Below are 15660 nucleotides of genomic sequence, written 5' to 3' on the forward strand. Positions count from 1 at the left end.
CCCCTACACAGCAGGGATCCCCCCTATCCACCACCTGGGGGATGCGCCTCTACGCAGTGCAGCCTCAGCGCGAGGTAAATTTCAGTAAGTGTGTTCAATACTTTTTCCCTGTGCCATTCCACATTATAACAAATAACTTCATTTCTGGACATTTATGGTTTGATTTCTTTGTATGTATGGATCACTTGGGTTGTTACCGACATCTGGTGAAAATTTCATGTCATGTGTGTCCCACCAGTGACACCTCTAGTAATATATTTACTGAGAAAAATGTTGACGTGTTCAGTACTTATTTTACCCGCTGTAACTAGAAAAGTATCAAATAGAAAAGTAGCAAAATAAATATATCAGCACATGTTTTAAAACCTATACATTATTTTCTGCATTAGCTGTGCCTTTCCAAATGTGTAAGGTGGGCAAAGGTTCCCATGCTCCCCTATACCATCAGAGATGCAAGCTTTTAGACCGCGCACTGGTAACAGACTGCATGGTGTCCCTCCTCTTTAGTATGGAGAACATGGCATCAAAGGGTTTAAAAAAATCACATTTCCATTTGTCTGAACGCAGAAACTTTTTCCACTTAGCTTCAGTCCTAATCCCATTCAGATTCTACAACCTTTGGATGACTATCTGAACTGTAGATGAAGGGATACTCAAAGTGTTTCCTGTTTTTCCCTTTTCTGAAATTGTTCTTTTTTTCTAAGTTTCTTGTAGAACCTCTGTCCATCTTTACTTGTGAGTGAATTGGTCTAGTTAAAACCTAACCCATTTCTCAGTTTGAAATACCCAGAAAGTAAGTACTGTGTTTAAATGAACAATAAAGATGTTGTTGAAAGCCAGGTGGCTGTGATGATCTAACAGTATTCAACAGTGACACCAGGGGTCATATTTATAAAAGATTGCATAGAAACCATACTAAAGGTGAACGTACGGCCAAAAGACAAAAATGGCGTACGCCAAAAAAAATTCAGATTTATAAAACCGTGCATACGCACGTTTCTGCGCACCTTTTCCTTTATAAATCACAGCCGCACCTCAGAGTTTGAGCAACAAGGTCCCGCCTCAGGTTCTACCCTCTACACACCCACACTCAGCCATAAACAGTCCTGATTTATACCTCATGAATGTTGAGGTGTATTTAAATCAGTCAGCTGATCAATGTCAACAAACGTGATTGGCTCAGACGCACTCCGTCGTGCTTCTGGAGGATGACAGGTGCTGACTGACAGCTGCTCACGTGAACAGAATGTAATTGACACCGATTGTCCCTCATTTTGCAGGTTTACAGACGTTTAGAGCAATCTAATGATTTTTTTATCAAAAACTGAGCTTCAAATTAATTTTCTTAGAGCCTGCAGGACGACAAAAACAATAAATAAAATTAAATAGGTCAGATAAAGTTAGAAATAAGTTCACTACTCTTCTCCTCCTGTCCTCCCCCTCCTGCCTGCTCTGTTATCTGCAGCTGACCATCTCGTCACCCCCTCACATCCCCACAGCCCCATGCAGTGACAAATACAGACTTTAATAAATGAACTTTTTGTAACATCCACAGTGGGTTGGGCGCGCCTTGCACGAGTACCAAAGCGTGACTTTTGCTGTGCTGCTGTTGAAATGTCTCTTGTCGAGGAGGGGTCTGTGGGTCAGGGTCGTCTGAGGAGGAAGGAGATGAATGAAGTTGCTGAAACGTTTATTTAAGTTTTTTTTATTTCAAAGGTTCTTATCAGCAGCAGAAGCATAAATGTTACTGTTAAGAAAGCTAAAGTCTATCTAAAATCTAAGTCTGATTATGAAGGTAAATTAAATTACTGACAGTGATCATTACACATTGTGGCTCTAATTCCTCACTTCACCATCTGTGTCGCAGCTCTAAAATCTCCAAAATGAGCGTACGCATGGGATGGGCGATTTGTTATCGTGTGTGATATACCGTCAAAGACATTCACCATGGTAATAATTTGTCATGATAATTTGTCAAATCCCACCAGTGCCACCAGGCTTTACATGCCTCCCCGCCAGATTAAGCTTCGTTTGTTTACTTTAGAGCGGACGTCGACACGCAGAGGATGCGCTTAAGTAGTGAAGCTAAAAAGCTATCGTAATGACTCTCAGCATGCAAAGACAGAGTAATAGTCATCTAAAAACTCTTTAGTAGTAGCCCCTCTCTCCAGCCCGTGCTTGAGCTGTCAGTCATGATTCCGCATCGCCTGTCCTCCGAGGCCCCGCCCCCCACGCGAAAAGGGGGACATAAGTTTGAAACTGAAAAAAATAAGTTTGAAACTGAAAAAAATAAGTTTGAAACTGAAAAAAATGTTTGAAACTGTAAAAAAAAATTTGAAACTGAAAAATAAATTTTTGAAACTGAAAAATAAATTTGAAACTGAAAAATAAAAAGTTTGAAACTGAAAAATAAAAGTTTAAAACTGAAAATAAATTTTTTTTGAGTTTCAAATCTGTATTATTTAGTTTCAAAATAATTWTTYAGTTTCAAAATAATTTTTCAGTTTCAAATATCTTTTTTTCAGTATCAAAATGTTTTTCTTTTGAACAAAACTAATGGCCCCAAAAAAGCTCCATAATCTTTTTTATTGTGTGATGTCGAGCATTTCTTCTTCCACACCCGTTTTTCACAACCGAAATGCTGGTTAGATAGTGTACTGCCACCCGTTGGTCATAGAAGAACAGCACTTTTGATGCACGTCAACTATAATTTGAGAAGCTGCACGGCCGAATGCGCGCGCACTCCGCGCCCACTTTGCGCGCGTTCCAAAGCGTGACTATAACTCAGCCTTTAGGGAACAGATATTATAGCTTTACTTCCTAGAGCAGCAAAACATTATTTTCAGTGATTAGTAAAAAGTCTCTTCTTATGCTTTTCTTTTTTCATTATATTACTGATATTTTACAGGAGTTGGAGTTCTTCTGAGGTTTTACAAAGATAATTATCAGTACAAAGAGGATGTGATTTGAAATAGTTATAAAAGTTCAAGTAGTACACCTGTGTTGCAAAACTGACACCCATCAAATGAGACTGAAATATGAGAACAAAATTGACATTTATTTAAATGTAAACAGCAAAAATTATCAATAATAATGGACTATGGTTTAAATGATAAATTTATTAATTTTACAGTATTTAATAAGACTGTTTTTATTATTTAAGCTCGCACTATTTTATTTTGTTAATCGATTTATTGGTTTTTATTATGTTTATTGTTCTATTGTGATTTTATTATTGACTTTTGTAAGGTGATCTTAGGAGTTTTGAATGGCACCTATAAATAAAATGCATTATTATTATTAATGTAGTTAGTGGCCTCCGTGATAAAACCTAGAAATTATAGTGATCATTTTTTTAATCCATATCGCCCATCCCTAGTGTACACATGGGTCAGAGCCGGCTGAGGGACTGCACATTTTCTTGTCAAGTTTGGGTTTTATAAATCACAACCTTTGTGTGAAAAATGGCTTACGAAGGTTTCTGGGCTCGTTGTGTGAGTATGCAAGCTTGATGCTGATTATGATGCCCTTATTGTCACTGCACAGAGCACAATGAAATTACATTTAAGAACACCCATTCAAGACGCACGAGAAAAACGGGAGAAACAGGTGATCAGGTCATGTGGCAACCAGTAGGGGTCGCGCTACATTTAATCCGACCCCTGGAGAGTAACGTAATGTTGATTCATGATTCATAGAGAGGGTTCAGCACCACTCTCATGATGTCTCCACACATTTGACTTTTCTTTACAACAAATCCGTTTTGTTTTTCCAGTTGGACATCATGGAACCCAAAGTCCCAGATGACATCTATAAAACTCACCTGGAAAACAACAGTGAGTCCATGTGATCTGTTTTTGTGTGTAAGAGTAGGTTTGACTAAAAGCTTCAGTAGAAGTTCAAGCAATGGTCAGTTTGATGAGTGTTTGCCAAACGAAGTGAGTATCAGTTGATGTGTTGCATCATCTCTCTGCTGGATGTGACAGGGTTTGGAGGCAGCGGCTCCCAGGTGGACTCGGCCCGTATGAACCTGGCCTCGTCGTTTGTGAACGGCTTCGTTAACGCAGCCTTCGGGCAGGATAAGTTGCTCACAGACGATGGCAACAAGTGGCTTTACAAGAATAAAGACCACGGTACGGCAGCACACCTTCCACACGTCTCAGATGACTTGTTTTGACCTTTGCTTGCTCTGGAGCTGCGTTCCAACAGTTGGTTTTATCTCCACAGGCATGCTGAGTGCTGCTGCCTCTCTGGGTATGATCCTGTTATGGGATGTGGATGGTGGTCTGACTCAGATTGACAAATACCTCTACTCTTCTGAAGACTACATCAAGGTATTGTTACCTTAATATGTACTAGTTTTGTGTTGCTTTACAGTGACATCTCTTGGCATTTTGCAACATTTAAACACTTGAGCAATTTTTGTGTCGGTTAGTTATTTACATTTTTACATGATTGGGTCTAATGGTTCATGAATTCATATCTACCCATTAGGGTTGGGTCTCATGGCCAATTCTCTAGATCCATTCGATTTCGATTCATAATGTTCTGAATCGATTAATCAAGATTCCATTCAATTCAGTTCGATCTGCTCTTAAATAATGAAAATGGTTCAACTGTGTTGCAAAATGCAACATCACTATTTTTTTAAGGATTTATATTAAACAGTTTAATCTTGAAGGAAAACTGTCACAAGTTTAAAAGGTTTTAAATTAAAAAAGAATTGCAGGTGACAGTGTTGTTGGATACATTCATTTTTATGTAATTAATAATTTTTTTGATAAATAAGAAGTGATGGAATAAGGCTGCAGGAGAAGAGGTAGGCTAATATAAAACATCTTCCCACTCATTTGTAGGGCTGTGTATTGGCAAGAATTTGGCGATACGATACATATCATGACAGAGGGGTCACGATACGATATACCCCGATATATTGCGATATATCGCCTTGCTTACAGTAGTAAGCAAGGCGATATATTGCGATTTTTTTTTTTTTGGTCCAAAAACTCTATTAAATAAAAACTTCTTACAGGGGAAAAAAAAATGAAAAACTAAAATTCATTGTCTCAGAAAATTCTAATACTACAAAGACATACTTTTGATACATTTAGCTGTGTTCTGCTTTGTATGTGTTTTATTTTATTTGTTTCATGTTTCATCCATGTTTTCAATTATTAGACTAAATTTGCCAATAAGTAGGTTGAAAATATATATTTTTGCAGCTTTTAGTTTTTAATATTAATTTACAATATGGTCACCCAACACTTAATAATAGCCTCTACCTCAAGTGGTAGAGGAGCCAAATGTCTGGCTCACTGCTGCCAACTAGTGGTCAGAGGCTGAACTACAACATAAAAATGAATGGCTGACAAGAAAGTTGACATTTTAAACCTTAATAAAAAAATCGAAACAGGGCTTTAGAATATCGATACAGTATCGGGAAATGAAATATCGCGATATTTCARTGTATCGATATTTTCTTACACCCCTTTTTCTGATCCCACAGAGAGGACAATCTGAGGAGAATCTCACACACTGGACACATTTACATCTATTTTACATATTTAAATGGAGGCGTGTCAGGGGGAGGAGTCTCAGGTTTCTCAGGTCCACGTTCATTAGGATGTATAAAGGAAAGGTACGCAGGAACCTGCGTGCGCACAGTTTTATACATCTGAATATTTTTGTGCGGCGCACTTTTCTAAATTTGTCTGTACGTCAACTTTTAGTGTGAAAGCTGCGCAGTCCTTTATGCATGAGGCCCCTGGTGTCTGCTTTGAATTAGATCAGTCAGGATTAGGGTTGGGTACCTTTTGACATTTGAATTGATTTGGTACCAATATCCGGTACCTGGGAATTGGTACCAGAACTTAATGGTACCAATTTTCGGTACTTTGTGTGTGTTGATTTTTAATAATAAACTTTTTTTTTAATTTAACGTATTTCTCAATATATAAAATTTAACAAATATCAAGACAACATCCAACTCTTTGTATTGTAATATCAGTTGTGTAACTTATTTCTTTAAAGTGCAAACTCTTGAAAACAACAAGACTGTTTTGTCTTATTGCACAAATTAAAATCCAGCTCCATGTATTTCTGTTGATGTCATTTCCCCGCTAGAAAAATTGTGTGATGGAGGTCCATGGAAGGCAAATAAGTTTAAATCAAATAAACAAAAGAGGATGGAGTTAAATAAATAAAAGGTATTCAAGCTACGTTTTGAGCATCCAAAACACGTCCAGCACTTCAAGTTGGCTGCTTGTGCTCTTTCAGGTCAGGTTTAATGGTGGATGAAATAAAGAAAGTGGTGGTACTTTATTTACTTTGAGCAAGCGAACGTCATGTTCACAAGATAATTAATCCACCAGATAATTCAGAGGCGCTCTCTTCAGTGAGTTTTACTCCAGGAGCTGCGAGGCTTTCAAGCTGTGCCGAACTCTACTGAACCAGCGGCTGCTGATGTCATTACACTCTTGCGTGATACTGCGTTTAGGGCAAGCATGGAAAATCCCCCACTCTTACGCCCTACTGTCACAATGATGCGTTTGATACCATACCGTTTGATGTTACGTGAATGGATACTCAGTAGTACCGACAGAATTTAGTCGGTACTTATAAATGTATCAAATTCCGTACCCATCACTAGTCAGGATTCATATTGACACAAATGTGAGAAAAGCCACGGTGATTCATTTCATATGTCTTTACTTGTTGGAGTTATTTTATTATTATAATAATTAAATGAAAAATCTCCTAGTTGGATTCACATTAGTTGTAGTTCTATTTTTTGTGAGCGAGGAAAAAGCTATTAAAACAAGGCTAAAAAAATGTTTTGTTTTTGTGTTTTCTTTGATCTTAACTGGTGTCATCCCTCTGTGTGCAGTCCGGCGCCCTCCTCGCCTGTGGCATCGTAAACTCTGGTGTGAGGAACGAGTGTGACCCAGCGCTTGCTCTGCTCTCTGATTATGTGCTCCACAACAGCAACATCATGAGGATAGGCGCCATCTTTGGGTCAGGATCTTTACATGTTGTCAAATTTAGAATGAGAAAGCACCTTTTGTAGATTAAAACTCCCCACTTTATCTGAAGAAGAAGCAGCTGATATGATTACAGATATAACAGAGACAGAATGAGGCAATTAACAAACTGAAAAATAATAAATCCCCAGGGTCTGATAAGAATCCCTGGGGAATTTTACAAATGCTTCAAGAATATTCTATCACCAATATTAACCAAAGTTTTCAATTATGCTCTTAAAAAGGGTGAAATATCAGATTCCTGGTCTGAGGCCATCATTTCAGTTATCCATAAAGAAGGGAAAGATGCAACAATCTGTGAGGGACCAATCAGTTTGTTGTGTACAGACCTAAAACTTCTGACTAGTATTTTAGCTAAAAAAAAATACAGAAATATATTAAAAAACTAATCCACCCAGATCAGATGGGATTTATCCCAAATCGACATAGTGCTAATAACATAAGGAGAACTCTGAATGTTATAACACATGCCCAAGGAAATAATCAAGAATCTTTGCTAATTTGTTTGGATGCACAAAAAACATTTGATACAGTTAATTGTCACTTTTTGTACAACACGTTATTAACTATGGGCATACATCCACAATTTGTGGAATGGCTAAAAATAATATACACAAATCCTAAATTATGCATTGCGGTTAATGGATATTCCTCCGAATTCTTTATGCTTGAAAGAGGTGTTCGCCAGGGAGACTAAGTCATTTACTCTTCACTATAAACATTGAACCCTTGGCAGCAACAATCAGAATGAATAAGAATATTAAAGGCATTAGAGACAAAAATACTACATTATTTAAAGTGCAAACTCTTGAAAACAACAAGACTGACATCACTTTTCACTGATGATATTTTGATTTTATATAAGTGAACCAGCGATGTCTATTCCCTCACTCACTCATGAAGACTTTAGAGGAATATGGTAGGCTCTCGGGTTATCAAGTCAACCAATCCTAATCTATAGCCATGGTTATATATGGTCATCAACCTACAAATCTAACAGACCTATTTAAATTTAAGAAATCCAACAAGGGATTCAGATATTTGGGAATTTTTGTAACTCCTCAATTAAAACAATTATTCAAAGCTAGCTATGGAAAATTAATGGACGAGATCAAGAAAGACCTTATGAGATGGGACTTTCTATCTATTTCACTTAAAGGAAGGATTGAAACTATAAGAAGGAACATCCTTCTGAGTCTCCTCTTCCTCTTTCAAACCTTACCTATAAAAATACCAATGTCTATATTTAATATACTTAATAAATGGCTCTCAAAATTTATTTGGCAAAACAAATGCCCAAGAAATAGACTGAAAACTCTTGTGTGTCCTAAAGAACTTGGGGGACTAAATATGCCAAATTTTAAAAAATACTACTTGGCCACCCAAACTAGGGCAATAATGACATGGATACGCCAAGATGAAGATACAATCTGGTATAAAATGGAGCAAGGTGACTGCCAGGATATATTTCTTGATACTATCCCATTTATAAACAAAAACATATGGTCAAAAAATAAAATTAATAACGAATGGGTTAAGTTTACCTTATTGACATGGTCAAAGACCAAAAAAGATGCTAAATCTACCCAGTTCTTTATGTAGAGTTATACGAATCAGTCACAACTCTGAATTTCTTACATCTGGGCTCAAAAAGGTTTAATTTTACTAGATCAAATGCTCGAGAATGGAAACCTAATATCCTTTCAACAACTCCAAAAAAAGTATGATTTTCCGACCCATGACTTATATAAATACTTACAATTGAGGCACTACCTACACAAACATAAGGACTGGAACACCTTAGAGATGGCCCCTTCTAAGAGAATTTCCTTCTTTCTGTGATAAAGGGAAATATAACTACTAAATACATATCCCATACTTGCAAAATCCTACAAGAGGAAGCCATAACAGACACAAAAGATATAAAGGGATAATGGGAGTTAGAAATGAATGTAATAACCAGAGATGAGGATTGGGAGATGATGTTTCGGGAGGGTCACAAAATACCAGGTAGTCCAACGTTAAGAGAATTTGAATGGAAAGTCAAAATGAGATTCTTCAGGACTCCTCACATCAAGATTTGGCCACACCTCAGACGAATGCTGGAGGGGATGTGGACAGATTGGAGACCTTACCCATATATTTTGGGACTGTCCAAAACTATTACCCTATTGGAAAGGAATAGAAAGAAATTACTCCATGCCTGGGCATTACAGTTCCCTTGGAACCATCTGTAATAATATTAGGTATATTCCAGAATAAAATTCAAGATCATAATAAGTTTCATCTATTAAAGTTTCTTCTTGTCCTGGCAAAGAAAATGATCACAATTTCCTTGCTGAAACTGCAGCCCCCGACAGTTTGTCAGGAAGAATAGAGTGAGGGAAGTGTTTTATATGGAACAAATTATAGCAAAACTACAGATGAAAAGTGGTATTTTCACAGAAAAATGGTCCCCAATTCAAACATTAATCTCAAACCACAACTAATGAAGTGATCTAGAATGTGACTAATATGTTGGAGAAGATACCATCTGTATTTTAGGGCTGCCACGATTAGTCGACGACTAATCGATTATTAAAATAATCGATGACTAATTTAATAATCGATAAATCGTTTTCTTTTTTTTCTTTACTTTGTTTTTCTCTCCAAACTGCTTTGACAGCTTCCACTGCCACATCTGCCTTTCTGTCCTTGACACACATGCACAGTAGTGGTAACTGGGGTAGGCCGTGGACGTCACAAGACATTGGCTGTGTCCAAAACGGCAGGACGGGTCCTCCGAAGGTCGCATACGTCCCGGTCTTACGACGAAGGACGTCCAAAACCGAAGACTCCTCCGATGCGTCCGACAAATACGTCCTTCTTTTTCCCCGAATCGAAGGACAGGTCCGATGGATCCTTCCCGGCCCAGCATATCCCATAATGCATTGCGGCCCGACCGGAGATTTTTTTAAGCTAGTAATGGCGGACGAAGCGAGAGAAAAGAATACGTTTTAAATAAAAATATGGTGATATAAAAATTTAAAAAAATTAGCGGTTGTAATTCTAATACTTTTATCATTTGTATGGACATGTTTTTAAATATAATTTTTTCGTCATAAAAACGCGAAATAAACATGAACCTACAGCGGGTCAATTAGTTCTTCAAATGATACCTTTAAGTTAATTTCATAGTTTTGTGATATTAATAATGCTAATGTATTGATATTTATCTAGTTTTGATTTAAGTTTGCTTGTTTAGCGTCGTCACAGTTGCTAGGTGACAAGACGTACGCCGGGGTAAGGAGGGGAGGCTAGACCGTCCAAATCCACAGCCTCTTTTTTTCCGGTTTTCCCGGTCTACCAAGGACCCGGCCCGCCGAGACCGGGTAGTCTGGGTCCTTCGGAGGACCCGTCCTGCCGTTTTGGACACAGCCTTCATACAGACAGGCTCTGGTATCATGGCTACCTGACAACAGAGCTCAAAGTGTGGGATCATTTTAAGAAAATGAAAGAGAAACCTGTGTAATATCTGCAGAGCAGAACTTACCTTCCACAGCAATTATTTTTAGTTAGCATATAGCTAAAATCTAACCATGGTTATATATATAATAGCAGCTGCATTCTGGCGCGATGAGCTGTATGTTTTTTTTATATTCAATTAATGTATGATCTGATTAGTCGACTAACCGAAAAAAATAATAGGTGGTTAATTGATTATAAAAATAATCGTTTGTGGCAGCCCTACTGTATTTAAATTCTTTTTTTTTATTTTCTTATTTTTTTCTTCTTTTTTTTGGTGGGGGGGGGGGGCAATCTGTGGACAAACAAAGCCATTTATGGAGTACAGTATGAGGGATTGTTTGTATACAACATGTATTGTAAGAAGAATGTGATGTAATTTGCACTAGAAATTCTGAATAAAAAGTTTAAAAAAAAAGAAAGCACCTTTTGTGCTGTGAGCAACTGTAGTTAGTCTATTATTATCATCATCATTATTATTATTATTATTGTCATTATTATTATCGTTATCATTATTATTATTATCATTATCGTTATTATCATTGTCATTATTATTATTATTATTATTATAAAGACTCTTTTGATTTGAAGGCTAATACCAGCTTGTGCTAATGATTGTTTTCTTGTTTCAGACTGGGCCTTGCCTACGCTGGCTCCAACAGAGAAGATGTTTTGTCTTTGCTGCTTCCTGTCATGGGAGACTCCAAATCCAGCATGGAGGTATGGTTGGGTGTTTCCTCACAAATGGAGTTTTTAACCTTCCCCTCAGCATCGTTCAAGTGTGCATGTAAAATCTGCAGGTGGTTGGAGTGACGGCTCTGGCGTGTGGTATGATCGCTGTGGGCTCATGTAATGGTGACGTCACATCCACCATCGTCCAGACCATCATGGAGAAGAACGAGCAGGAGCTGAAGGACACGTACGCTCGCTGGCTGCCTCTGGGTTTGGGACTCAACCACCTGGGTTCGTGAGGACGCTACGTATAAAATAAACACTCAGTTTGACATTTCCTCTGTCATTTTAAACAAGTTGTAATTTATTTTTTTAGGCAAAGGAGAAGCAATTGAAACAACCCTGGCAGCTCTACAAGTTGTCCCTGAACCTTTCCGCAGCTTTGCCAACACATTAGTGGACATCTGTGCGTATGCAGGTGAGGCTTGGAGAAAAAAGTTCATTTTTCTGTCTGAATCCTTCCAAATATTCACCTTAACTAACCTGCACACATTTCTGTAGCTTCTGAGTTATTTTATTCCATTTTTATTTGTTTATAAGCACAAATGTTAATTAGTAATAACAAAAACCGTACACTAAAACATTTAGAGCAAAGGCTAATTAGCAGCACACGTCTCTACATGGGTCTTTATTAGCATATAAATAAACAGTTCAAAATACAGTTTACACTATTAAGACCATAAAATAAAATTCAGACAAAACACAATAAAAGAGTTAGTTATTTATGATTACCAAACTTAAAACACTAAATAACCATTGTCTCTCTTGTCTGTAGGTTCTGGTAATGTGCTGAAGGTGCAACAACTTCTCCATATCTGCAGTGAGCACTACGAAGCCAAGGACAAAGAAAAAGACGAGGACAAAGACAAAAAAGATAAAAAGGACAAAGACAAGAAGGAGACTGTTGCTGACATGGGTTCCCATCAGGTCAGGACTTTAAGATGTTTGTAAACTGGAGCCGTGATGAAATGCTGTTAACTGGGATCTGAAGAGTTGTTTAGTTGTTTTAGTGCTGAGGTTTACATATTGTTCCTGTGGCAGCACGCTGGTAGAGCTGATGCCTCTCAGCAAGAAGGTTGCTGGACCAAATCCCAGCCAGGGTAGAGTTTGCTTGTTCTCTCTGGGTACTGTCCTCCTCCCATAGACCAAAAAACAAGACTTTTAGGTTAGTTGGTAACTCTTGTCCCTAGGTGTGAGTGAGAGAGTGAATGTTTGTTTGTCTCTGTGTCCATGTGATGGTCCTGTGACCTGTTCAGGGTGTACCCCGCCCCTCAGTGACTGCTGGCTGTGGGCACCAGTGACCCTGAAAGGAAGAAGCGGGTATAGATAAGGGATGGATGGATATTGCTCCTATGGCTGATTGTTGCATTCAAGAACAATCAGGATCAACTTTTAAGTTCTTAATTATTCAACAGATTTCCTCATTAGGAACTCCAGCCAGGATTAGACTTCTGTATTTGAGATCAGCCCTACTGATGAAAAGCTGCCCTTATCAGCAAAACAACTAAAAAAAAAACAATAATCTGAGTTCTCACTTTGAGGCACACAAATGCAACATGTGTGAAGTAGATAAAGATGGGGGAAGCTCTGGTATTTCTCTGTGATCATCAGACTGATCACCTAACTGGATGAGACACATTCTCAGGCTTTAAGTAATCCAAACAGTTAGGAGAAGAAACGTCACAGAAGTTGTTTCTGTCAAATATTTGCTCTACAATGTAATAAAGTGGTCTTTATTTTGTCATCTTTGACATTTCTTACCCATTTTTTTTCACACTTACGTTTGTTCTTGGTGAGAAATGTCCAAGCTAATTTAACAAGTAAACTGTTAATTTATTTTAGAAAACACAGCGTGGGATTTGCAGATTAGTTTGTGTCAGTAGTTTGCCCGGCATTAGCAGTCCTCTTCATGTTTATCAGTGTGTTCAATTTAAAAATGTTTCTTTCTTTCAGCTTACACTCAGACATCAGTGTGATTTATTTATCAGCAAACAGAATTAACACATGAAGTGTCTTATTTTAAACTCGACATATCATGATTTAAGATCCTTCTTTTTCACATTTAGATCATTCAATTGTGGTCTATATAAATTGGAACTGCAGTGCTTTGGTCTGAATTCCTCCTTACCTTAACTTTACCAGCCCCCCTGTCACCCCTGCTCTGAGGTGTCTTAGATCAACTCATTTTGATGCTGTTCCTTATGGATATCTAGTGATGCTGAAACATTTTATTTACAAATGAATTAAAGGATGTCAACATAGGAAGACTTGTCCATCCGGCTTTAAGTGTTGGAGCAAGAGTCTGACCCAGAACCAGAGGAGAATGAAGACCACCAAATTGTAGTTGGGAAGTCCAGACCTTAATTGGCAGTTCCATTGCAAATAATTTGACATAATATGTCAGAAAACATCATGTAAAATAGAGAAATTGAACAGGTTGAAAAGTATAACCCAATCAGAATATAAAGATATCTTTGCAGCACCTGGAGAGACTAAATTAAACTGTTCTGCCTCCTAGAGACTCCAAGGACACAACAAATACATTTTAAGGGCTAAAAATGGATTTTGCAGATATGTCTTCTTTAATTCAACCATATAGTTTTTTTTTTTTTAAAATCTGCAGTGATTTTTGGCCAATTCAGCCAGCTAAGTAACTATAATAACTGTGTTAGAACTGCTGTCATGGATTGTGTTAAAAACATTGACTGTGAATGTGTGTTCTGTCAGGGTGTGGCTGTTCTTGGTATTGCTCTAATTGCCATGGGCGAGGAGATTGGTTCTGAGATGGCTCTGCGAACATTTGGACATCTGGTCAGTCACTCCAGTTTCTATTTTCTGTTTACTTGATGAAACTCTCACTGCTACTACTTATTTGTTCACAACACAAGCTGCTCTGAGATCTTTATTAAAGGAGATCTATTATGGGGGTCCTAGAACAAGTTAGGATCCATCTGTGAGCTCTACAAAACATGTTAATATGATTTAATTCACAAAATTAATCTCAGATAATGAAATTTCACCTTTTCAGTTCTGCCTGTTCTGAGCTCTCATCAGAACCTGCTGCTTGCATGAGTTGCTGTGGAAACCCCCTCCCCACCTGTTGTTTACGTTAGTTCCGACCCCGCTAGAAGTTTACTTTCAGTTTCCTTTCAGCTTTCTTTCAATTGAAAGTACTATTTTTCCAAAGTAGTTCATGGTGAAATTATTTACACAAACTGTCATAGAGCTCGGCGGTATGACCAAAATTTTATATCCCTGTATTTTCAACATTTACACCGGTTTGACAGTATTTTTCTTTTCATCACAGGCCAGCTGATAATAAAATGTACAAACACTGCTTATTGACTTTTTTCTTTTACTGTACCTCTGTCTGTGTTTGTGCAGTAAAACAAAACCAAAATGATTTTCTAAAAATGAACTTACAGTTGCTGCACACTATTTGCCTAGGAGTGTGAGTAAATATATTGATTTTTTTCGTTATGGATTTAACTCAATGAAAAACAAACAGCAATGCTGATAGTATCTTTATTGCACAAAATAAACATCAGACAATATACTGTATAACTACATTTTAAAAACCACACAACCACCTAAAAAAGGTACCTTAAAGTCCGAATGTAACCCAGCCCTGGCTGCTTCGACACGTATAGCGGGGCAGCTGATACTGATAGGTGTAGGAGAAGGTGGAGAAACGGTCCAGGAGCTCAGCTGGTCACTTGTCGAAGGTGACTCTGAACAAAAAACCAACGATTAGCCTCAAATACGGTTAAAATTAATTACTAACTACAATAAATGTAAAGCTGGGGTGTTGTGTTTAGCCTCGATTGCTAACTAGCAATAGCCGCTAGCTGCTAACTAGTTAGCAAGTGAAGACATAAGGATATTTTTCAGGTTGTCCATCGGACCACCTGTTGACAAAACCTGGTTGTCCGCAAAACATTTTGGTTGTCCAAAAGAATCTCAAGAAAAATGTAATTTAACAAGTATATTGTTCTGTAGACAAAGTTTATTATATACTGTATAACTGTTCTCAGTCAGCCAGGTTGACAGGATCTGCATGAATAAAACTTCCTCAGTATTTAAGGCTCAGGGACTAAAGCAGCAAAAATTTTGCTAATAAAATCTAGAGGTTACCCAACATTCATAAACTTCTTTCTGCTCATAGGTCAAATATTTTCACTTAAATAGGAGTATACTGTGTAAATGACCTTATTAAAAGTTACAGTTCTGTTTGGCTTTACCAAGTTTTTTCTCCCTTTAATTTTTACAAATGACGAACATCCGCGGCAGAGAACTTTAATCAACGTCTTTTTTTTTTTTTTTTTGGTTGTCCACTGGACAACCAGGAGACAGGATCTGGTTGTCCGAAATGAAAATAGGTTGT

At 37.6% G+C, this 15660-nt stretch overlaps 1 protein-coding gene across 1 annotated transcript in view; it reads left to right on the forward strand.

The window, feature by feature from the left end:
* psmd2 (proteasome 26S subunit ubiquitin receptor, non-ATPase 2) overlaps positions 1-15660 on the forward strand; it is a 45666-nt gene that overhangs the window by 15786 nt on the left and 14220 nt on the right. Inside the window, exons 8-16 of the mRNA XM_014026427.1 lie at positions 3776-3836; positions 3987-4133; positions 4228-4334; positions 6887-7014; positions 11177-11264; positions 11345-11507; positions 11593-11694; positions 12052-12203; positions 14004-14087. Of these exons, the coding sequence (XP_013881881.1) occupies positions 3776-3836; positions 3987-4133; positions 4228-4334; positions 6887-7014; positions 11177-11264; positions 11345-11507; positions 11593-11694; positions 12052-12203; positions 14004-14087 (1032 nt within the window). The remainder of the gene's footprint in view (positions 1-3775; positions 3837-3986; positions 4134-4227; positions 4335-6886; positions 7015-11176; positions 11265-11344; positions 11508-11592; positions 11695-12051; positions 12204-14003; positions 14088-15660) is intronic.

The sequence above is a fragment of the Austrofundulus limnaeus genome, unplaced genomic scaffold (assembly GCF_001266775.1).
Source record: "Austrofundulus limnaeus strain Quisiro unplaced genomic scaffold, Austrofundulus_limnaeus-1.0 Scaffold553, whole genome shotgun sequence".
NCBI classification, from domain to species: Eukaryota; Metazoa; Chordata; class Actinopteri; order Cyprinodontiformes; family Rivulidae; genus Austrofundulus; species Austrofundulus limnaeus.